General features: G+C 43.8%; 1 protein-coding gene across 3 annotated transcripts in view; it reads left to right on the top strand.

The window, feature by feature from the left end:
* The window catches only part of scai (suppressor of cancer cell invasion), a 223,721-nt gene that overhangs the window by 119,960 nt on the left and 77,914 nt on the right, over positions 1–25,847 (top strand). For all 3 annotated transcript variants that reach the window (XM_070862672.1, XM_070862671.1, XM_070862673.1), the window contains 4 exons: positions 2,101–2,187; positions 3,380–3,478; positions 3,836–3,932; positions 11,778–11,876. In XM_070862672.1, coding sequence (XP_070718773.1) covers positions 2,101–2,187; positions 3,380–3,478; positions 3,836–3,932; positions 11,778–11,876 — 382 coding nt within the window. The remainder of the gene's footprint in view (positions 1–2,100; positions 2,188–3,379; positions 3,479–3,835; positions 3,933–11,777; positions 11,877–25,847) is intronic.

The raw sequence follows: 25,847 nt of genomic DNA on the forward strand, positions 1-25,847 counted from the left end.
TAAGTGTATAAAATTTGAAACTCTTAATTATATTTTAATTAAGGATTGAGGGAAATTAGTGTGTATAAGAACATAAGAAACAGCAGCAGGAGTTAGCTATTTGGCCCCTCGAGTCTGCTCCACCATTCAATAAGATCATGGCTGATCTGATCCTGGCCTAAACTCCACTTCCCTGCCCGCTTCCCATAACCCTCGACTCCCCTATTGTTCAAAAGTCTGTCTATCTCCACCTTAAATATATTTGAAGACCCAGCCTCCACCGCTCTCTCGGGTAGAAAATTCCAAAGATTCACGACCCTCTGAGAGAAGAAATTCCTCCTCATTTCTGTTTTAAATGGTTGGATCCTTATTCTGAAACTATGCCCCCTAGTTCTAGATTCCCCCATGTGGGGAAACATGCTCTCTGCATCTACCCTGTCAAGCCCTCTCAGAATCTTATACGTTTCAATAAGATCGCCTCTCATTCTTCTAAACTCCAAGGCGTATAGACCCAACATGTTCAACCTTTCTTCAAATGACAACCCCATCATCTCAGGACCTATATGGTGTGTCTTGACAACGCATTTATATGTACACACTAACGCATGTATTACCAGTATCGGAGGGTGGCCCAATATGTGTGCTGCAGGTTTGTTCATGCTTGATAATGCTATTCTGACCAGCAGATGATGGGATGTAATTGGAACAGAATAGACGGTGCTCACTATTTAAGGTTTTAAAAAGTGCTATTCACCACCTTTTGCGGTCTTTCAATTGTCCAGTCCTACACAGATTTTGTTGTGAAGGCGTTCTGTATATATTTAACTGGACTTCTTTACCCAGAGAGTGGTTAGAATGTGGAATACTATCACAAGAAGCAGTTGAGGTGATTCACATAGACGCACTTAAAGGGTAGCTAGATAAACATGAAGGAGAAAGGCCAAGGATACGTTGACTGGGTTAGATGAAGTAGGGTGGGAGGAGGCTCGTGTCGTTGGGCTGAATGGCTTGTTTCTGTGCTGTAAATTCTATGTAGTACAGTGTGTTGAATCTAAATTTGCTTTAGATTGCTTGATATCAGTATGTAAAGAAGTACTGCAAAGGATCTGGGCCTCGGCTATTTACAATCTTTATCAATGACTTCGATGAGGGGACCGAGTGTAATGTATCCAAGTTTGCTGATGATACAAAGTTGGGTGCATGCTGCCATTGGCCAATATCACTCTGGTGAAGCCCAAGATTGTTTGTATTGGCACGGGTTGAGCCTCTACCTTGCAGTCTTTCCCACTCGACATGGGTGAGACATCTTCCCATTGTCACTTCACTTGGTGTAGGCCAAATGTTCTTCAGAAGACTAACGGTTGGTAATCTTTATTTTCACTGCAGCCACAACCAATAATTATTATATTGAGAAATTCTACGAATCACAATTGTCTAGGGAAAAGATTGAAGGAGTTGTATTTTAATTTTTGTCATATTTAAGGGTCTTTAGACAATCAGTAATGCTGAAATATTTGCCCTTGGCCTTGTTCAGCAACAGAAGTGTTTTTTCTTTTGTTACTTTCCTTTTCTTTTGTATGCTAAATGTATGTGCCAAAAGCTTGTTATTTAGATTCCTGATACCAAGTGGCTATCCTGGAAATGTTGGAAAAGAACGGGCGGGAAAGCAACCATTTCAATTTTTTTCAAACTTTAATGAGTCGTACTTTCAGATGAGGCTCGCAGTTGAATACCATCCATCTTACACTGTTGTATATCTAACTAACTACAGTTTAGTTCTTTTCAGTTAAAGCATATAGTTCTGTTTTAAACATTGAATAAAGAATCGATAACCTGTGCATATTTTAAGCATCCCAATATGTTACTCTAGCATTTGATGGATTTTGCATAAATTAAACAATTGATAGTATTTTGCTCAGCATTGCAACATGCTCAATTTTTAGTTTTAGCTTTATAATTATTGCACTTTAGTAGCACCATAAAACTAGTGTTCATTGCATACACAAGTACCAAGTTAAAAGTTATCTGTACAGTTTATTTTGAAAGTTCAGTTCATATAATATCTCATGCTTGTACATGCAGTGTGCATGGTATATTTTATTTGTCCATCTTTCATCCTAGGCAAATTCTGGACAATAGGTATGGCTTGAAGCGGTGGCAGATTGGAGAAATTGCCTCAAAAATAGGACAACTATACTACCATTATTAGTAAGTTTTATTTTTGGTTTGTTCAAAAGCAAATTAATTAGCATGACAACTTTGAAAAATCGTATTTAAAGCACTGATTCTTCCTGACACTGCACCACGTCTTTTCGTTCTTGGATTTATGCCAATTGACTGAGTTTTATGCAAAACGTCAGCGTTTCAGACAGTTTTGCATTTGTGGATGAAAATGAACAGACATTTAAACTTCTTGCAACTCAGTTGTAATGGCTCTGTTCTGCCCCAGCTCCTACCCTGTGCTTTGCCTGTTTGTTTGGGGATCAACCATTGTTGCACAAAGATGGTGACTAGAAATGATGCCAAAAGAAATATGTCTCTGCTTGTAATATGAAATGTAAAATATTTATTATTGACATCTGATCCTGGTGGAGTGGGAATTCCTGTCTTTAGGAGCTTAGATATGATGACCTATGGTTGTTATCTTTGTGATATCGGGAATTGATGCCCACAGTTAGCAGCAACAGGTAGGAGTGAAAATAAATTTAATAACCAGATTTTACAATGTTAGTGTATATCCGCAATGTTTCCGCAAGATATGAGGAAAAATCTTTAGTGTTGGGTATTACCTGCACCGTAAGTTCTGACGAGCCCGCATTCCACTGCACATTCAATGCATCTACATGTTATTCAGGGCCGCTGTTCACCATTTTTGAAGTGGTTGATCAGCATTTTGTTTTGTGTGTGCTCTTCATGGAGTGGAGGTGGAGACGGGGGGGGCTCCATTTGTGGCCCCCAACCTGCTCCCCACTCCTGTAGTTTCCTGACTAGAATGAGATACAGGAAAAGGTAAACATGCAGGGGAGTGGCAAGAACAGATGATTGAGGAAAATAAGGAGAAAGAGAGAAGAAATAAAGACTGATAGGGAGGGAGAGAAGAGACATGGGGAAAGGAGAGGAGAAGGAAGACAATTGAAGAAAGAAACGAAGACTTTTCTGCAGACCTAACAGTATTTGTTTCCTTTAGAGGTGTGAATGCTTGTGAGCCTGGCCTGAAAAAGCTTGAAAACCAATGATTTTTAAAAAGAAACAGCATTTAAAAATGGTTAGCATTTTGGAGGCTTTGTTTCTCGTAGCTTTTATTTCTTTTTAACATAATTTTAACCTATTCCCTTCCCCCTTTCCAATATAGTGCTTTCTTACTTTCTTTTCTTTGTTTCCCCGCCACCCCATTCTTTAGCTTGCGTACTTCTGAGACCAGTTATCTGAATGAAGCGTTTTCCTTCTACTCTGCAATAAGACAAAGGGCCTATTACTCCCAGGTCACTAAGGAGGATAGGTATGATAACCTGTGGTTTTTTTCATAAGTAATTTTTATGTGTTTATAACTACAAATACAAACTGGTACAGGCATAACTCTGTTGCAACCATGGCTAGATATAAATCTTTGTGTGCTCACGTACCCTTGCAAGACTTGTTTTTGTTTTCCTTTATAGACACCAATTTTTAGTATTTGAACAAATGCTCTTGAATTAAAGCAACAAAATTAGGAACATATGTCTAAATAACATGCAGAAAATTCAGTTTGTGTTGATTTTTTAATTTGTATTGATAAACATTTTTCACATTTCTTGGTTGCATACGTCACTCAATGTTTCTTTGCTTTGAATCTGTTTGGTTTGCTCTCTTTTTGTAGGCCTGAGCTTGTGGTTAAAAAACTACGGTATTATGCACGATACATAGTGGTTTGTCTGCTGCTTAACAAAATGGACCTTGTCAGAGATCTAGTTAAGGTATGGTATTTTTTGTGAATTGGATTTCATGTTCTTGGTACTTTTAGAAAGTTCTACAGATATATCTACAGTTTTGAAGCATTTATTTTTGGCACCTTCCATTAACTCTACTCCCTTGCCATTGACTCCATCTCTTACCTTTCTAAATCAAAATGGAATTTAATTAATTCATTAAAACAAAAATGTAATTTTTTTGAAAAATAAATTTATATATTTTAAAGGCCAAAAAATAAACTTCCCTTATTTAACAGGATTTTAAATGTTTAAATTAAGAAAAATGTATTCTGTGCTTTAAAAGTCTTGCGATGATAAAAGTAGGGCTTGTGCCTGACTTTATCGGTCGTAAGCATTTCGTAGAAACATAGAAAATAGGTGCAGGATTAGGCCATTCGGCCCTTCGAGCCTGCACCACCATTCAATGTGATCATGGCTGATCATGCATTTCAGTACCCCATTCCTGCTTTCTCTCCATACCCCTTGATCCCTTTAGTCATGAGGGCCACATCTAACTTCCTTTTGAATATATCTAACGAACTGGCCCCAACAACTTTCTGTGGAAGTGAATTCCACATGCCCACAACTCTGAGTGAAGAAGTTTTTCCTCATCTCGGTCCTAAATGGCTTACCCCTTATCCTTAGACTGTGACCCCTGGTTCTGGACTTCCCCAACATCGGGAACATTCTTTCTGCATCTAACCTGTCCAATCCCATAAGAATTTTTTATGTTTCTATGAGATCCCCTCTCATTCTTCTAAATTCCAGTGAATACAAGCTTAGTCGATCCAGTCTTTCTTCATATGTCAGTCCTGTCATCCCGGGAATCAGTTTGGTGAACCTTCGCTATGTAGGCCAACATGCCATTTGCCGCCTTCACTGTCTGCTGCACCTGTATGCCAACCTTCAATGACTGATGTACCATGACACCCAGGTCTCGTTGCACATCCCCCTTTACCAATCTGTCACCATTCAGATAATAACCAGCCCTCCTGTTTTTACCACCAAAGTGGATAACCTTACATTTATCCACATTATACTGCATCTGCCATCTATTTGCCCACTCACCTAACCTGTCCAAGTCACCCTGCAACCTCTTCGCATCCTCTTCACAGCTCTCACTGCCACCCAGCTTAGTGTCATTTGCAAACTTGGAGATATTACATTCAATTCCTTTGTCCAAATCATTGATGTATATTGTAAATAGCTGGAGTCCCAGCACTGAACCTTGTGGTACCCCACTAGTCACTGCCTGTTATTCTGAAATGGATCCGTTTATTCCTATTCTCTGCTTTCTGTCTGCCAACCAGTTCTCTATCCACACCAATACATTACCTCTAATACCATGTGCTTTAATTTTATACACTAATCTCTTATGTAGGACCTTGTCAAAAGCCTTTTGAAAGTCCAAGTACACCACATCCACTGGTTCTCTCTTGTCCACTCTACTAGTTACATTCTCAAAAAATTCTAGAAGATTTGTCAAGCATGATTTCCCTTTCATAAATCCATGCTGACTTGGACCGATCCTGTCACTGCTTTCCAAATGCGCTGCTATAACATCCTTAATAATTGATTTCCAACATTTTCCCCACCACCGATGTCAGGCTGACCAGTCTATAATTCCCTGTTTTCTCTCTCCCTCCTTTTTTAAAAAGTGGTGTTACATTAGCTACCCTCCAGTCCATAGGAACTGATCCAGAGTCGATAGACTGTTGGAAAATGATCACCAATGCATCCACTATTTCTAGGGCCACTTCCTTAAGTACTCTGCGATGCAGACTATCAGGCCCTGGGGATTTATCGGCCTTCAATCCCATCAATTTCCCTAACACAATTTGCTGACTAATAAGGATTTCCTTTAGTTCCTCCTTCTCGCTAGACCCTCGTTCCCCATGTATTTCCAGAAGGTTATTTGTGTCTTCCTTAGTGAAGACAGAAGCAAAGTATTTGTTCAATTGGTCTGCCATTTCGTTGTTCCCCATTTTGACTTCACCTGATTTTGACTGTAAGGGACTTGCATTTGTCTTCACTAATCTTTTTCTCTTCAGGTATCTGTAGAAGCTTTTGCAGTCAGTTTTTATGTTCCCTGCAAGCTTACTCATATTCTATTTTCCCCCTCCTAATTAAACCCTTTGTCCTTCTTTGCTGAATTCTAAATTTCTCCCAGTCCTCAGATTTGCTGCTTTTTCTGGCCAATTTATATGCCTCTTCCTTGGATTTAACACTATCCCTAATTTCCCTTGTTAGCCACGGTTGAGCCACCTTCCCCGTTTTATTTTTACAGCAGACAAGTGCATTCGCTGGGCAAATAGCCCAACTCTCCGCTCGCGAAGGCCCTTTACTTTCGGATGCGTGCGATCTGTCAAGGCGCATGTGCAGTGCATGCCTAAACCCGGAACTTGTGCAGCCCCTGCGGGTGCATGTCGTACGTGCCCGTAGCAGCCGTGAATTTAGGGCCAATGTTTTTTCTTTGCCAATTTTATCTTCTGTCCTTTCTTGAGTAATGGTAGCTATTCCAGGAACTATACCAGAGTGTTATCAGACTATCTACTATTTCCCAATAATTTATTTTGCTATTTGATTTATTCTCAACTCAATGTCTGATGAATTTTCAGATGCTCTAATTTCACAGAAACTTGGGTCCTACCATTTTTTTTCTTAAGAACCCTATTCAATCATTTGGGCTTCGCTCTTGACATTAACTTTCTGTTACTTCATGTAAATAAGAACATAGAAAATAGGAGCAGTAGTAGGCCATTCGGCCCTTCGAGTCTGTACCGCCATTCAATATGATCATGGCCGATCCTCTATCTCAACACCATATTCCTGCTTTTTCCCCATACCCCTTGATGCCTTTTGTTTCTCCAAATATATCTATCTCCCTCTTAAATATATTCAGTGACTTGGCCTCCACAGCCTTCTGTGGTAGAGAATTCCACAGGTTTACCATCCTCTGAGTTTAAAAATTTCTCCTCACCTCGGTCCTAAATTTCCTACCCCGTATCCTGAGACTGTGACCCCTTGTTCTAGACTTCCCAGCCAGGGACAAATCCTCCCCGCATCCAGTCTATCCAACCCAGTCAGAATTTTATATGTTTCAATGAGATCCCCTCATTCTTCTAAACTCTAGTGAATACAGGCCTAGTCGACCCAATCTCTCCTCATACGACAGTACTGCCATCCCAGGAATCAGTCTGGTGAACCTTCGCTGCACTCCCTCTATGTCTTGGGTAAGGAAACCAAAACTACACACAATACTCCAGGTGCGCTCTCACCAAGGCCTTGTATAACTGTAGTCAGACATCCTTGCTCCTGTACTCAAATCCTCTTGCAATGAAGGCCAACATACCATTTGCCTTCCTAACTGCTCGCTGCACCTGTCTGTTTGCTTTCAATGACTGGTGTACAAGGACACCCAGGTCCTTCTGTACATCGACACTTCCCAAGCCATCAACATTTGAATAATAGTTTGTCCTTCTGTTTTTCCTACCAAAATGGATTTATCCACGTTATACTGCATCTGCCATGTGTTTACCCACTCACTTAACCTATCTAAATCGCTTTGCAGTGTCTTTGCATCCTCCTCACAACTCACAATCCCACTTATTTTTGTGTTGTTAGCAAAATGTTCATAAACCAAATTCAGTCCTCCATAGTGATAGATATTTACTGTCCAGGCTCATGTATGAAAAGTCACCACATGAGCGAGGTACAAGAATTGCCAGTGATCTGTATCTCTTTCAGTTTATCTTTGAAGCTATCTTATTTTCCCAATTAACCGACCTCCATTTTGCGAGTTGTGCACTTTTCACAATTTTAATTAATTATTGTTTACTGCTTGTATAAACGAATAACTTTTATTTATATAGCACCTTTAACGTAGTAAAACGTCCCAAGGCACTACACAGCAGTGTTACAAGACAAAAACAGATAAATTTAACACCGAGCCACAAATGAAGAAATTAAGGTAGATGACCAAAAGCTTGGTTAGAGGTAGGTTTAAAGCAGCGTCTTAAAGGAGGAAAATGAGGCGGAGAGGTTTAGGGAGGGAGTTCCAGAGCTTGGGGCCCAAACAGCTGAAGGCACGGCCACCGATGGCTGAGCAATTATAATGAGGGATGTTCAAGAGGACAGAATTTGAGGAGCGCAGACATCTTGTGGGGTTGTAAGGCTGAAAAAGATTAGAGAGATAGGGATGGGCAAGGCCGTGGAGTGATTTGTAAACCAGGATGAGCATTTTGAAATTGAGGTGTTGTTTAACCGGGAGCCATATCGGTCAGAAAGCACAAGGATGATGGGTGATTCTGACTTGGTGCGAGCTGCTGAGTTTTGGATGACCTCACGTTTACGTAGTGTAGAATGTGGGAGGCCAGCCAAGAATGAGTTGGAGTAGTCAAATCTAGAGGTAACCAAGGCATGAATGAGGATTTCAGCAGCAGAAGAGCTGAGGCAGGGGCGGAGGTGGGCAATGTTAGAGGTGGAAAAAGGCAGTTTTAGCTATGCTGCGGATATGTGGCTTGGAAACTCATTTCAGGGTCAAATATGACACCTAGGTTGCGAACACCCTCACCCTCCAATTGATGCGAGGGAGAGGGTCAGTGATGAGGGAAAGCAGTTTATGGCAGGGACCAAAGATAATGGCTTTGGTCTTCCCAATATTTAATTGGAGAAAAGTTCTGCTCATCTCGTACTGGATGTTGGACAAGCAATCTGACAATTTAGATATGCAAGCAGTGGTGGAGAAGGTAGAGCTGTGTGTCGTCAGCGTACATGTGGAAACTGACTGTTTTTGGATGATATCGCCAAGAGACAGCATATAGATGAGAAATAAGAGGGGGCCAAGGACGGATCCTTGGGGGACACCAGAGGTAACGATGCAGGAGTGGGAAGAGAAGCCATTGTAGGAGATTTTCTGGCTACAATTAGATTGATAAGAATGGAACCAGGCGAGTGCAGTCCCACCTCACTGGATGATGGTGGAGAGGCGTTGGAGGAGGACGACGGAGTAGTCAACTGTGTCAAAGGCTGCAGATAGGTCCAGAGGACAAGGAGGGATAGTTTACATTTGTCCCACTCACTTTGATGAGAGCCGTTCGGTACTGTGGCAGGGGTGAAAACCAGATTGAAGGGATTCAAACATTGAATTTATGGAAAGATGGTCACGGATTTGAGAGGTGACAACACGTTGAAGTACTTTGGACAGGAAAGGGATGTTGGAGATGGGGCAATAGATAGCAAACAAAGTGGGGTCAAGGGTTTTTTTTTGAGGAGAGAGTTGTTAACAATGTAGGCTAACATGGGAGCCAAAAAAGGAAGTTGGGTAGTCAGCAGTTTCGTGGGAATAGGGTCAAGGGAGCAGGAAGTGGGTCTCATGGACAAGATAAGCTTGGAGAGATCAAGAGAGGAGATCAAAGAGAAACTAGAGAAAGATGTGCGTTTAGGGCTAGGGCAGGTTGGAGCGTCAGATGAAGTTTGGCCCTGTGGGCAAGGTGAAGGAAGGGAACTCGCAGAGGCAGCTGATCGGATGGTCTCAGTCTTTGAGACAAAGAAGTCCATAAGCTTCTCACACTTGTTGGAGGTGAGTGTGGTGAAGAGTGATTTAAGGAGACGGTGAGCAATAGAGAATACCAGCCAGAGGTTATTTTTGCAATCCAGAATGATCCTGGAATAGTAAGCAGTTTTTGTAAACAAGAAAGAGTAGGAACAGAAAATGTTTTGTGTGTTCAAGCCAGATCTGGCAGTGAATGGCTAAACCAGTTGTCCACCACATCCTTTTAAGTCTGCGCCCATTTGACTTGAGGGAGCGAAGATGAGGGCTGTACCAGAGGGATTGGCCAGCGTGGGAGAGAACAATCTTTTTAATATGGACAAAGGCGTCAAAGGTGTTGGTGCTGGTGTGATTGAGCGAATCGGTGGCTGCATAAATGTCATTGTTAAAAGAGGGCCAAAGGTTGGACAGTTTTGAGTTGATGTGCAGTTGTAAGAGAGTTTGGAGAGAGTTTTTTTTCCCCAGGGGCGGATGCAGAAGGAATTAGTTTTGGATTGGGGAAGGGGAATTGGGTCGAGAGCGATACAAAGAAATGGTCAGAGATGGCTTTATCTTTAATTGACACGGTTGGAATAACAAGGCCATGAGAGATTGCAAGGTCAAGGGGGGGTGGCCGTGAATATGGGTTGAGGAATTTACATGGAGGGAGAGATTAAGGGAAGACAGGAGGGTAATGAACTCCGAGGAGAGCATGATGAATTAAGATGGAGGTTGAAGTCACCGAGGATGAGCAGTCACTCAGTGTATAGGCTGAGGGAGGAAAGCAGTGAGGATATATCTGTGATAAAGTTTTTATTATACTTTGGTGAGCGATAGAGAACGAGAATTTTGAATGAGGGGTGGGATTAAGCGAGATGTTCAGAAGATGAGAAAGTGTCGGAGGAGCAGGGGGACAGACCAAGGTATGATTTGGTGATGAGAGCTATACCGCCACCACGGCGGTCTGGATGGGGCAAGTGGTGGAAGGTATAGCTGGGATGGGAGGCTTCGATTAAAGGTTGTCATTATCACTCAGCCAAGTTTCTGTGGATGCAGTCATCCACGATAAGGTCACAGATGGCAAGCGCCTTGTTTGCAAGTGAGTAAACAAAGTACATGAAACTGATGGTGTCAGATACTTGTCTTGCAACTTTCTTCCATCCTGTCCTCATTTCTTCCCTTCTCTCCTGAAGGCACTGATCTGTGGGGTGAGTCCATCAGCACTAGCAGCCCTCTGGTATCTTGCCCAAGTGACAAATTTTCTTCGATATTAGACAATCAATGTGCACCAATATGGAGGACTTAAAGCCTGAGCTGCATTTTCTTCTGTGAAAGTGTGTTTGACTGTTTTTTCCCTCGCCTTTCCCTAACTCTGGGACACGTGATCTCCAACTCTCTTGGCAGATGTCAGTATGTAGGAGGGATCATATTTAGGGCTACTGCAACACAAGCGGGCTACTTGGCTCCTAGAAGATGATTTATTTTAATTTTAATTTACTTTGATGTGTTTTAGTTTAACTAACTGCAGCATAGCAGAGATTTCAATCCTGCTTCAGCTACACTTAAAGGGGCCAAAATTGCCCCGCTTTCAGAGGCCCATTAACGTCTGGGCAGCACGAATGGGATGCAAGACATTTTTCACCCGGGGACGGTGGGGGCGCTACTGGTTCTCGGGAAATTGCCCGGGAATTTGCGGCGCACCCCGGGCAGCTGCGCAATCGGTGATGACATCATCGCCATGCGCGGCTGCCTGGGAGTTTGCCGCACGCCAACCCCTTACCGCCCCGCAAGGCTGGCAAGAGCGGGTGTCACCGCCAGCTTCACAGGTCGCGAAGCTGGCCGACATCTAATTGTAGGGTGGAAGTTAAAGGGGTGGTCGCCAGCGCTCCGTGCCGCCATCTTACTGTTTTTGACGACTCCGTTTTGGGTGCCGGTACCACACTGTCCTGGTGGTCTACTGGAGGCCATCAGAGGCCCGGCAGAGTGTGCAGCGGCCCTCCACTTTAAGCGCAGAGGAAGGGCGTTAAAGCGCGTCAGCGCTACGCGAAGCTACTTGCCCCTAAAGGAAGTGGAAAGCACGAGATTGCGCTCCACCTCCTATTGAGGGGCGGTAAGTCCAATTCAGTGGCTGAGGCGGGACTTCTGCACCGGGCGCAGGAAGTCCCGGCCCCAGCGGGTTACCGCCCCCAATCGGGGCGCAGGGCAATTTCGCCCATCAAAACCCTGCATCTACTGTTAAGTTTACATATGTCATTTTGAAAATGGTAATCTAGTTATTAGAACTCTCTAGTACACATTAAAGCAGTTTCTAATTTTAACAGGAACTGTCAGATGAAATTGAAGATTATACACATCGGTTCAACACTGAAGACCAGCTGGAATGGAATCTTGTGCTGCAAGAGGTGGCAGCATTTGTTGAGGTTTGTTTACTCGTAATCTGAAGTTATTGGGAAAAATCAGGTATTCAGTTGCTGTCATTTCTGTGTGTTTAAAATAACTTGAGTATTGTATACTCGTTAATCGGCTAATTTTTCAATTTTTTTTCTGTTAATGCTGATGGTTATACAGTGATGAGGAACTTAATGCAACTCATGCTATTTACTAATACCTTAAGTCAGTTCTTAATGTGTGGTATGACCCTAATGCTAGAGAGTTAGTATCGATCAAACTCATTTGTTGAAATTAGATAAGAGTTTTATCAGTTCCTCGTCAGGCTGTTGGATGAATCGCCAATCTGAAGGGCGACGAAGAAATTGACTGAATTGCTCCAATAATAGAAACCCACTTGGCTGACTATCATTCCTATATCACTATATTGTTAATTGTTCCTCAGACTTGTTTTATGAAGGAAATGTGTTAGTTAAGTGAAGGTAGGTGGCGACCAAATGGTACATGTGAAATAAAGTGTACAAAAATGTCCCCTCAGTAAGTCAAAATATATATTAATTTCCAGCCTTGGTTAGAATTATATATGGAAAGTTATTTCTGTACAAGTTCCTTCCAAATCCATTATTTTTGAATGAATTTGAAAGTAATTAACTAGAAATTGGATATGTACTAATAATAGTTTTGATTCGAACAGTTTTATCTGTTCACTGAAGTGCGTGATGTCAGCTAGTAATAGATCCATTGACTATTGCATACCTAAAGTTCAAAGAAACAAGATTCCAGTGGAACAAGGAGCCATCTTAATATTTCACCCAGTTAGTCCATCAAACTTTTTTTTAAAAAAAAAAGCGAATGATGGAATTAGAATCAAGAAGTAATCATTTTATAGTAATCTTGAATATTTTATGGTGACATATTTTGGAAGTGGTAGAGTACCACCTTCATTGTCCAGTATTCCCCTTTGGTTCTTGCACTGTTTAGTACAGGTCCAGTGTCCAAAATCTGAAGATCCAGTCTCTGGACCGATTGGTGGCAGGGCCATCCGGAATCCATAAAATGTTCCGGAATCAGGACCCGCCGACCTGGAGGTCTCGCCTCGCTGCCCTTACTTCGGGGCTTCCTCGCTGGCCCACCCGAACACCACCTCCACGACGGGGCCCACCCAAATAGCTCCACTGCGGCGGGGCCCTGCCAGACGACCTCATCGACGGGGCTGGTGGCCCAAATAGCTCCCCAGCGAGCATTTCTCCCCCGCCGCCCCCCCCTCCCCCAACAAACTTTGAAGTACTGAAATCCTGAAATACCCGAACCAAAGTCCGGAAAAAAGTGGAATCCGGAACGGCCTTGATGCGTCCTTACGACACAGTATAAATGCATACGAGGCAGGAGATCACATGGCTCCGGTTGGGGTGGAGTATAGAATCTTTTAGTATAAGGGGTGTCGCAGTTGTGTGAGGCGGACTGGTTGGGCTGGGTGCTCTTTGCCTTTCCGTCATTGTTCATAGGTTTATATGTAACCTTTAGGGCTGCTGACGAAGGGCCGTGCGGCTCTTTGTCGGCCGGCGCAGACAGGATGGGCCGAAATGGCCTCCTTCTGCGCTGTAAATATTTCTATGTTTCTATCTCCTCTGCAATCGCTGCTAGTGCATTCACGTCCTTCCTATAATACGGCGACCAGAAGTGCACGCAGTACTCCAGCTGCGGCCTAACCAAAGTATTCTACAATTTAAACATAACCTCCCTGCTCTTATATTCTATGCCTCGGCCAATAAAGGCAAGCATTCCGTATGCCTCCTTCATCACCTTATCCACCTGGCCTGCTACTTTCAGGGATTTGTGGACAAGCACGCCAAGGTTTCTTTGTTCATCTACACTATTAAGTGGCCTACCGCTTAATGTGTATACCCTTTCCTTATTAGACCTCCCAAAGTGCATCACCTCGCATTTCTCTGAATTAAATTCCATTTGCCACTGCTCTGCCCACCTGCCCAGTAGATTGATATCCTCCTGCAGCCCATGACTTTCCTCTTCATTATCAACCACACAGCCAATTTTAGTGTCGTCTGCAAACTTTTTTTATCATACTCCCTATATTCAAATCTAAATCGTTGATCGACATCACAAAAAGCAAGGGACCCAGTACTGAGCCCTGGGATCCCCACTGGAAACATCCTTCCGGCCACACAATCATCCATCCATTATCACCCTTTGCTTCCTACCTCCAAGCCAATTTTGGATCCAACTTGTCACTTTACCCTGTATCCCATGGGCTTTAACCTTCATGACCTGTCTGCCATGTGGGACCTTATCAAAAGTTTTGCTGAAGTTCACATATACTACATCGTATGCACTACCCTCATCAACCCTTTTGGTTACCTCCTCAAAAAATTCAATCCGGTTAGTCAAACACGATTTTCCCTTTACAAATCCGTGCTGACTGTCCCTAATTAATCCTTGCCTTTTCAAATGCAGATTTGTCTTTCAGGATTTTTTCCCACCACTGAGGTTAGGCTCACAGGCCTGTAATTACACAGCTTAGCTCTTTCTCCCTTCTTAAACAAGGGTACTACATTAGCAGCCCTCCAATTCTCCAGCACAATGCCCAGATCCAAAGAGGACAGGAAAATGATGGTCAAGGCCTCTGCCTCTTTTACTTCGCTCAACAGTCTGGGATGCATCTACATTCAAAGCTGCTAAATCCCTTAATACTTCCTCTCTCACTATATTTATTTCATCCAGAATATCACACTTCTCCTCAATAGCAGTGTCTGCATTGCCCCTTTCCTTTGTGAAAACAGATGCGAAGTATTCGTTAAGAACCCTACCAACATCTTCCGCCTCCACACAAAGATTACCCTCATGGTCTCTAATAGGCCCTACCCTTTCCATAGTTACCCTCTTACTCTTAATATATTTATAGAACATCTTGGAGTTTTCCATAATTTTACTGGCCAAGAATTTCTCGTACTCTCTCTTAGCATTCCTGATATTTTTAATTTTGCCTCTTAACTTTCTATATTCCTTTTAAGATTCTATAATATTTAGCCGTTGGGATATGACATAAGCGTCCCCTTTTTTTCTTCTTTCTCCCCTGTAAGTCCCCAGACATCCAGGGGGCTCTAGAATTATTTTTCCCAGCCTTTTTCTTTAAGGGCACGTTTGGCCTGAGCCTTCCGGATCTCCTCCTTGAATGCCTCCCATTGTTCCGACAGTGATTTACCCACAAGTAGCTGTTTCCAGTCCACTATGGCCAAATCACTCCTTAACTTCGCAAAAGTAGCTTTTCCCCAATTTGGAATTTTTATTCCAGGCCTATCCTTTTCCTTATCCATAACCAACTTGAATCTGACTGAATTATGGTCACTGGCACCCAAGTGCTCTCCCACTAATACCCCTTCAACTTGCCCAGCTACATTCCCCAAAACGAAATCCAAGACCGCCCCATCTCGTGTTGGGCTTGCTATACTGACTAAAAAAGTTCTCTTGAATGCCTTTCAAGAATTCCATACCCTCTATACCCTTCACACTAAATTTGTCCCAATCAATATTTGGATAGGTAAAATCCCCGACTATTACTACCCTATGGCTTTTGGACTTCACAGCAATTTGCCAACATATTTGCTCCTCTAGCTCCCTCCCACTGTTTGGGGGTCTATAATACATGTCCAGCAGTGTCATCGTCCCTTTTTTATTTTTCAATTCGACCCATATGTCCTCATCTGATGATCCCTCGAACATATCATCCCTCCTCACCGCTGTAATAGTTTCTTTAATCAGTACCGCAATGCCCCACCCCCCCCCCCCCCCCCCACCTCCTCCTTTTACCTCCTCTCTATTTTGTCTAAAAATCCTGTCGCCAGGAATATTGATCTGCCATGTTTCTGTAATGGCTATAATGTCATTCTCCCAAGTGTCTACCTGTGCTCTTAGCTCATCCGTCTTATTCGCTGTACTCCATGCATTAAAGTATAGAAATTAGGTGCAGGAGCAGGCCGTTCGGCCCCTCGAGCCTGCACTGCTATTCAATAAGATCATGGCTGATCATTCAACCTCAGTACCCCTTTCTTGCTTTCTCTCCATACCCCTTGATCCCTTTGGCCGTAAGGGCCACATCTAACTCCCTTTTGAATATATCTAAAGAACTGGTCTCAACAACTTTCTGCAGTAGAGAATTCCACAGGTTAACCACTCTCTGAGTGAAGAAGTTTCTCCTCATCTCGGTCCTAAATGGCTTACCCCTTATTCTTAGACTGTGACCCCTGGTTCTGGAACTTCCCAGCAACGGGAACATTCTTCCTGCCTCTAACCTGTCCAATCCCGTCAGAATTTTATATGTTTCTATGAGATCCCCTCTCATTGTTCTAAACTCCAGTGGATATAAGCCCAGTTGATCCAGTCTCTCCTGCCATCCCGGGAATCAATTTGGTGAGCCTTCGCTGTACTCACTCAATAGCAAGAACGTCCTTCCTCAGATTAGGAGACCAAAACTGAACACAATATTCCAGGTGTGGCCTCACCAAGGCTCTGTACAACTGCAGTAAGACCTCCCTGCTCCGATACTCAAATCCTCTAGCTATGAAGGCCAACATGCCATTTGCCTTATCACTGCCTGCTTGTACTTGCATGCCAACCTTCAATGACTGATATACCATGACACCCAGGTCCCATTGCACCTCCCCTTTTCCTAATCTGTCACCATTCAGATAATATTCTGTCTTCCTGTTTTTGCCACCAAAGTGGATAACCTCACATTTATCCACATTATACTGCATCTGCCATGCATTTGCCCACTCACCTAACCTGTCCAAGTCACCCTGCAGCCTCTTGGCATCCTCCTCACAGCTCACACCGCCACCCAGCTTAGTGTCATCTGCAAACTTGGAGATATTACATTCAATTCCTTCATCTAAATCATTGATGTATATTGTAAATAGCTGGGGTCTCAGCACTGAACCCTGCGGCACCCCACTGTTCACTGCCTGCCATTCTGAAAAGGATCCGTTTATTCTGACTCTCTGCTTCCTGTCTGCCAACCAGTTCTCAATCCACGTCAATACATTACCCCCAATACCACGTGCTTTAATTTTGCACACTAATCTCTTGTGTGGGACCTTGTCAAAAGCCTTTTGAAAGTCCAAATACACCACATCCACTGGTTCTCCCTTGTCTACTAGTTACATCCTCAAAATATTCTCGAAGATTTGTCAAGCATGATTTCCCTTTCATAAATCCATGCTGGCTTGGATCGATACTGTCACCGCTTTCCAAATGCACTGCCATTTTATCTTTAATAATTGACTCCAACATTTTCCCCACCACCAATGTCAGGCTAACCAGTCTATCATTCCCTGTTTTCTCTCTCCCTCTTTTTTTTAAAAAAAGTGGTGTTACATTAGCTACCCTCCAGTCCATAGAAAATGATCCAGAGTCAATAAAATATTGGAAAATGATCACCAATGCATCCACTATTTCTAGGGCCACTTCCTTAAGTACTCTGGGATGCAGACAATCAGGCCCTGGGGATTTATCGGCCTTCAATCCCATCAATTTCCCTAACACAATTTCCAGACTAATAAGGATTTCCTTCAGTTCCTCCTTTTCGCTAGACCCTCGAACCTCTAGTATTTCCGGAAGGCTATTTGTGTCTTACTTAGTGAAGACAGATCCAAAGTATTTGTTCAGTTGGTCTGCCATTTCTTTATTCCCCATTATAAATTCACCTGATTCTGACTGCAAAGGAACTACGTTGGTTTTCACTAATCTTTTTCTCTTCACATATCTATAGAAGCTTTTGCAGTCACTTTATGTTCCCTGAAAGCTTCCTCTCATACTCTTATTTACCCCCTCCTAATTAGACCCTTTGTCCTGCTCTGCTGAATTCTAAATTTCTCCCAGTCCTAAGGTTTGCGACTTTTTCTGGCAAATTTATATGCCTCTTCCTTGGATTTAACATTATCCCTAATTTCCCTTGTTAGCCATGGTTGAGCTACCTTCCCCGTTTTATTTTTACTCCAGATAGGGATGTAGAATTGTTGAAGTCCATCCATGTAATCTATAAATGTTTGCCATTGCCTCTCCACTGTCAACCCTTTAAGTATCATTTGCCAGTCTATCCGAGCCAATTCACGTCTCAATGAAGTTATCTTTCCTTAAGTTCAGGACCCTAGTCACTCTCCATCTTAATAAAGAATTTCACCATATTATGGTCACTCTTTCCCAGGGGGCCTCACAACAAGATTGCTAATTAGTCCTCTCTTATTACACAACACCCAGTCTCTGATGGCCAGCTCTCTAGTTGGTTCCTCAACATACTGGTCGAGAAAACCATCCCTAATACACAACAGGAAATCCTCCTCACCATATTGCTACAAATTTGGTTAGCCCAATCTACATGTAGATTAAAGTCGCCCAGGATAACTGCTGTACCTTTTATTGCACGCATCCCTAATTTCTTATTTGATGCCATCCCCAACCTCACTACTACTGTTTGGTGGTCTGTACACAACTCCCACTAGCGTTTTCTGCCCTTTGGTATTCTGCAGCTCTACCCATACGGATTCCACATCATCCAAGCTAATGTCCTTTCTTACTATTGTGTTAATTTCCTCTTTAACCAGCAATGCTACCCCACCTCCTTTTCCTTTCTGTCTATCCTTCCTGAATGTTGAATAACCCTGGATGTTGAGTTCCCAGCCTTGGTCACCCTGGAGCCATGTCTCCGTAATCCCAATCATAATCGTCAATAGCTGCCTGCGCAGTTAATTAATCCACTTTATTACGAATACTCCTCACATTGAGGCACAGCCTTCAGGCTTGACTTTTTAACACATTGTCCCTTTAGAATTTTGCTGTTGGGGAGGGGTATATACCATTCAGCACAGGAAGACCTCCTTGCTTACTACTTACTAAGCCCTGTTTCCTCTGTCTTACAGATTCGCTTTCTAGATTCTTGCTATCCAATTTCTGCTTTACTTCCTTCCCTTTGGAATTTGTTCTCGGGTTCCCATCCCCTTGCCAAGCTAGTTTAAACTCTCCCCAACAGCACTAGCAAAACTCCCCACGAGGATATTGGTCCTGGTGCTGTTGAGGTGCAACCTGTCCGGTTTTTACAGGTCCCATCTCCCTCAGAAGCGGTCCCAATGCCTCAAGAATTTAAAGCCCTCTCTCCTACACCAATTTTCCAGCCACGTGTTCATCCTTTCTGTACTTCGATTCTTATACTCATTAGCACGTGGCACCGGTAGTAATCCGGAGATTATTTCCTTTGAGGTCCTACCCTTTAATTTTCTTCCTAGCTCCCTGAATTCTTCCTGTAGGACCTCCTCTCATTTTACCTCTGTCATTGGTCCCGATATGGACCACGACCTCTAGCTGTTTCTCCACGCGCCCCCCCCAAGGATGCCCTGCGTCCGCTCTGTGACATACTTGACCCTGGCACCAGGGATGCACAAAACCAGTTGGGAGTCACATCTACGGCTGCTGAAACGCCTGTCTGTTCCCCTAACTATAAAATCCCCTATCACTAGGGCTCTTTTGTTCTTCGTCACTCCCCCCTGTGCAGCTGAGCCAACCATGGTGCTTTGGAATTGGCTCTGCAGCACTCCCCAGAGGCACCATCGTCCTTACCGATACTCAGCAGTGAATTTTGGTTTGAGAGCGAGATGGACTCACGGGGGGACTCCTACGCTACCTGCCTAGCATTCTTACTTCGTCTGGTGGTCACCCACTTCCCCTCTGCCTGCACGCCTTTAAGCTGCGGGGTGACCACCTCCTGAAACGTGCTATCCACGTAGCTCTCAGCCTCGCGGATGCACCATATTGACTCCACCCGCTGCTCCAGCTCCGAAACACGGAGCTCAAGCAGTTGAAGCTGGAAGACACCTGCACACGTGGTTGTGTTGGCTGCACGAAGTGTCCCACATGCCGCAGGATGTGCACTCCACTGGACTGAGCTGCCCTGCAATCCCTTCAGTTAGACTTATCTAGAGGGAATAGTGGGATATTCTTTTGCAAGTAGTGGAATTATTGCTAAATCCAATGAAGCTGGGTATTTTATTTTTGGCTTGCTTGATCTTGGCAATAGAGGTCACAAAGGTCAGAGATTACAGTCACCTTTTGAGGATTCAAAGTAATTTTTGCGCAAAGATTTCGGATTAACTAGTAATTGGAATTAGCTAGCTAAATTAAAATGGCAAATAGTTGTTTTGAAGCTCAAATCCACTCATTTTAATTGACTAACTTCAAATTAAGAGGAGTAGACCGTTTCCATAATGCCCAAAATTGGTGAAAAATCAGTGTGGGGCTGGGGGAGAAAAACTGGGTAATTGGTGACAATTTAAAAAAATCTTCACAATGTTGATGTGGGTGGGTGTGTTATGAAACAACATCAAAAATAAAAATTAAAAAAAAGAAACAGAAAGGTGACGTCACAGCCAAAGGCTGGTGATTGGTGAGTAGTTTTTCTTCTCTTTAACAGTGAGTAAACTTTAACATTATTGTTGCCTATCTAAAGGTTAAGTCATGGCAGAAGAGCTCAGTCGCGTGTTATGCTCCTCCTGTACCATGTGGGAACTCAGGAACGACTCCAGTGTCCCTGACGACTATGTGTGCAGGAAGTGTATCCACCTCCAGCTCCTGACGGTCCACGTTGCGGAGTTGGAGCTGAGAGTGGATTCACTCTGGAGCATCCACGATGCTGAGAATGACGTGAGTAGCACGTGTAGCGAGTTGTTCATACCACAAGAGAAGGGTCCACAGCTAGATAGGGAATGGAAGACCAGCAGGAAGAGCAGTGCAAAGAAGGTAGTGCAAGGGTCCCCTGTGGTCATCGCCCTGCAAAACAGATACACTGCTTTGAGTATTGTTGAGGGAGATGACTCATCAGGGGAGGGCAGCGGCAGCCAAATTCATGGCACCGTGGCTGGCTCTGTTACACAGGAGGGCAGGAAAAAGAGTGGGAGAGCGATAATGATAGAGGATTCAATTGTTAGGGGAATAGATAGGCGTTTCTGCAGCAGCAACCGAGACTCCAGGATAGTATGTTGCCTCCCTGGTGCAAGGGTCAAGGATGTCTCGGAGCGGGTGCAGGACATTCTAAAAAGGGAGGGAGAACAGCCAGTTGTCGTGGTGCACATTGGTACCAATGACATAGGTAAAAAAAGGGATGAGGTCCGACAAAACGAATTTGAGGAGCTAGGAGGTAAATTAAAAAGTAGGACCTCAAAAGTAGTAATCTCGGGGTTGCTACCAGTACCACGTGCTAGTCAGAGTAGGAATCGCAGGATAGCACAGATGAATATGTGGCTTGAGCAGTTGTGCAGCAGGGAGGGATTCAAATTCCTGGGGCATTGGAACCGGTTCTGGGGGAGGTGGGACCAGTACAAACCGGATGGTCTACACCTGGGCAGGACCGGAACCAATGTCCTCGGGGGAGTGTTTGCTAGTACTGTTGGGGAGGAGTTAAACTAATATGGCAGGGGGATGGGAACCAATGGAGGGAGACAGAGGGAAACAAAAAGGAGATAAAAAGCAAAAAACAGAAAGGAGATGAGAAAAAATGGAGGGCAGAGAAACACAAGACAAAGAACTAAAAGGGCCACTGTACAGCAAAATTCTAAAAGGACAAAGGGTGTTAAAAAAAAAAACAAGCCTGAAGGCTTTGTGTCTTAATGCAAGGAGTATCCGTAATAAGGTGGATGAATTAACTGTGCAAATAGATGTTAACAAATATGATGTGATTGGGATTACGGAGACGTGGCTCCAGGATGATTAGGGCTGGGAACTCAACATCCAGGGGTATTCAACATTCAGGAAGGATAGAATAAAAGGAAAAGGAGGTGGGGTAGCATTGCTGGTTAAAGAGGAGATTAATACAATAATTAGGAATGACATTAGCTTGAATGATGTGGAATCTATATGGGTAGAGCTGCAGAACACCAAAGGGCAAAAAACATTAGTGGGAGTTGTGTACAGACCTCCAAACAGTAGTAGTGATGTTGGGGAGGGCATCAAACAGGAAATTATGGGTGCATGCAATAAGGGTGCAGCAGTTATAATGGGTGACTTTAATATGCACATAGATTGGGCTAACCAAACAGGAAGCAATACGGTGGAAGAGGATTTCCTGGAGTGCATAAGGAATGGTTTTCTAGACCAATATGTCGAGGAACCAACTAGGGGAGAGGCCATCTTAGATTGGGTGTTGTGTAATGAGAGAGGATTAATTAGCAATCTCGTTGTGCGAGGCCCCTTGGGGAAGAGTGACCATAATATGGTGGAATTCTGCATTAAGTTAATTCAGAGACCATGGTCCAGAACTTAAAGAAGGGTAACTTTGAAGGTATGAGGCGTGAATTGGCTAGGATTGATTGGCGAATGATACTTGAGGGATTGACTGTGGATGGGCAATGGCAGACATTAAGGGCCCAAGTTTCCACACGATAAAAAACGGACGCCCCTCCGAGCTGGGCGCCCGTTTTTCGCGCCTAAAACAGCGCCTAAAAAAAAAATCACGATTCTGGAGTGTTCTGCATCTCCTTGTCTGCCTGACGTGGCGCCCAGGGGGGCGGAGCCTACACTTTTTTTGTAAGTGGGAGGGGGCGGGTACTATTTAAATTAGTTTTTTTCCTGCCGGTAACCGTGCGCGTTGGAGCGTTCGCGCATGCTCAGTGTGAAAAAAAACATTGCCACTCGGCCATTTTTGTAGTTCTTTGTAGCTATTTAATTTTTGAAATTTTTTTTTAATAAAAGCACATTGCCATCAACACTTGCAGCCTTCTCACTGTCTCCCCGCCTGCGGGAAGAACGGGCGCCTCCTCTCTTTTCCCCCCCCCCCTCCTGCGGGAAGAACCCCCCCCCCCCCCGTGGGAAAGAACAGGTGCCTCTTCCCCCCCCCCCCCCCCCCTCCCCGCGGGAAAGAAACGGGCGCCTCCTCTCTCTTCCCCCCCCGCCCCGCCCCCCCATGGGAAGAACGGGCGCCTCAGGCTGACTGCAGAATTCTCCGTGCCTGAAGCACTTTCACACAGGTAGGAAGATGGTTTATTTAATCTTTTCTTTGCTTATAAATGTTTATTCAGGTTGGATTTATTTGTATAATATTTGTAGAAGTATAAATAAGGATTGATTGTATAATTTAATGACTTCCCTTCCCCCCCCCCCCCCCCCCACCTCCTCGTTCTGGACGCCTAATTTGTAACCTGCGCCTGATTTTTTAATGTGTAGAACAGGTTTTTTCAATTCTACAAAAATCTTCACTTGCTCCATTCTACTTTAGTTTGGAGTACGTTTTCACTGTGGAAACTTTGAAATCAGGCGTCAGTGGCCGGACACGCCCCCTTTTGAAGAAAAAATTCTGTTCCAAAGTAGAACTGTTCTACCTGACTAGAACTGCAGAAAAAAAAATGTGGAGAATTGCGTTTTCTAAGATAGTCCGTTCTCCACCAGTTGCTCCTAAAAAATCGGGCGCAAATCATGTGGAAACTTGGGCCCTTAGAGACCGCATGGATGAACTACAACAATTGTACATTCCTGTCTGGCATAAAAATAAAAAAGCGAAGGTGGCTCAACCGTGGCTATCAAGGGAAATCAGGGATAGTATTAAAGCCAAAGAATATGGCATACAAATTGGCCAGAAATAGCAGCGAACCCGGAGAAATTTAGAACTCAGCAGAGGAGGACGAAGGGTTTGATTAGGGCAGGGAAAATAGAGTACGAGAGGAAGCTTGCAGGGAAGATTAAGACGGATTGCAAAAGTTTCTATAGGTATGTAAAGAGAAAAAGGTTAATCAAGACAAATGTAGATCCCCTGCAGTCAGAATCAGGGGAAGTCATATCGGGGAACAAAGAAATGGCGGACCAATTGAACAAGTACTTTGGTTCGGTATTTACTAAGGAGGACACTAACAACATTCCGGATATAAGAAGGGTCAGAGGGTCTAGTAAGGAGGAGGAACTGAGGGAAATCCTTATCAGTCGGGAAATTGTGTTGGGGAAATTGATGGGATTGAGGGCCGATAAATCTCCAGGGCCTGATGGACTGCATCCCAGAGTACTTAAGGAGGTGGCCTTGGAAATAGCGGATGCATTGACAGTCATTTTCCAGAATTCCATTGACTCTGGATCAGTTCCTATCGAGTGGAGGGTAGCCAATGTAACCCCACTTTTTAAAAAAAGGAAGGAGAGAGAAAACAGGGAATTATAGACCGGTCAGCCTGACCTCAGTAGTGGGTAAGATGATGGAATCAATTATTAAGGATGTCATAGCAACGCATTTAGAAAGAGGTGACATGATAGGTCCAAGTCAGCATGGATTTGTGAAAGGGAAATCATGCTTGACAAATCTTCTGGAATTTTTTGAGGATGTTTCCAGTAGAGTGGACAAGGGAGAACCAGTTGATGTGGTATATTTGGACTTTCAGAAGGCTTTCGACAAGGTTCCACACAAGAGATTAATGTGCAAAGTTAAAGCACATGGGATTGGGGGTAGTGTGCTGACATGGATTGAGAAATGGTTGTCAGACAGGAAGCAAAGAGTAGGAGTAAATGGGTACTTTTCAGAATGGCAGGCGGTGACTAGTGGGGTACCGCAAGGTTCTGTGCTGGGGCCCCAGCTGTTTACACTGTATATTAATGATTTAGATGAGGGGATTAAATGTAGTATCTCCAAATTTGCGGATGACACTAAGTTGGGTGGCAGTGTGAGCTGCGAGGAGGATGCTATGAGGCTGCAGAGCGACTTGGATAGGTTAGGTGAGTGGGCAAATGCATGGCAGATGAAGTATAATGTGGATAAATGTGAGGTTGTCCACTTTGGTGGTAAAAACAGAGAGACAGACTATTATCTGAATGGTGACAGATTAGGAAAAGGGGAGGTGCAACAAGACCTGGGTGTCATGGTACATCAGTCATTGAAGGTTGGCATGCAGGTACAGCATGCGGTTAAGAAAGCAAATGGCATCTTGGCCTTCATAGCGAGGGGATTTGAGTACAGGGGCAGGGAGGTGTTGCTACAGTTGTACAGGGCCTTGGTGAGGCCACACCTGGAGTATTGTGTACAGTTTTGGTCTCCTAACCTGAGGAAGGACATTCTTGCTATTGAGGGAGTGCAGCGAAGGTTCACCAGACTGATTCCCGGGATGGCGGGACTGACCTATCAAGAAAGACTGAATCAACTGGACTTGTATTCACTGGAGTTCAGAAGAATGAGAGGGGACCTCATAGAAACGTTTAAAATTCTGATGGGTTTCGACAGGGTAGATGCAGGAAGAATGTTCCCAATGTTGGGGAAGTCCAGAACCAGGGGTCAAGGTCTAAGGATAAGGGGTAAGCCATTTAGGACCGAGATAAGGAGAAACTTCTTCACCCAGAGAGTGGTGAACCTGTGGAATTCTCTACCACAGAAAGTTGTTGAGGCCAATTCACTAAATATATTCAAAAAGGAGTTAGATGTAGTCCTTACTACTAAGGGGATCAAGGGATATGGCAAGAAAGCAGGAATGGGGTACTGAAGTTGCATGTTCAGCCATGAACTCATTGAATGGCGGTGCAGGCTCGAAGGGCCGAATGGCCTACTCCTGCACCTATTTTCTATGTTTCTATCACAGATATTAGGTTGAAATTCTAATTTTGAATATTGTCCAGGTAACATTTTTCTGTCTGACTGAGGGCCTCTGTCATATGGGCAGTGCACAAGTGTTGTCTGAAGTGATTTCTCTGTTTCCAAGTTTCCCTATCTGTGATGAAAATGCTGGAAATACTCGGCAGGTCAGGCAGCATCTGTGGAGAGAGAAACAGAGTTAACGCTTCAGGCTGCTGGAATTTCTTCAGAACTAGAAAAAGTTCCAGATGTAACCGGTTTTGAGCAAGTATATTCAATTTAGTATACTGTAATCGCTGCTCATTATGCAGTCTCCTCTGCATTGGGGAAACCAAATGTAGATTGGGTGAGCGATTTGCTGAACACCTCTGTTCAGTCTGCAAGTTTGACGCTGAGCTTCTGGTCATTT

This window comes from Pristiophorus japonicus, chromosome 20 (assembly GCF_044704955.1).
Source record: "Pristiophorus japonicus isolate sPriJap1 chromosome 20, sPriJap1.hap1, whole genome shotgun sequence".
Taxonomy (NCBI): Eukaryota; Metazoa; Chordata; class Chondrichthyes; family Pristiophoridae; genus Pristiophorus; species Pristiophorus japonicus.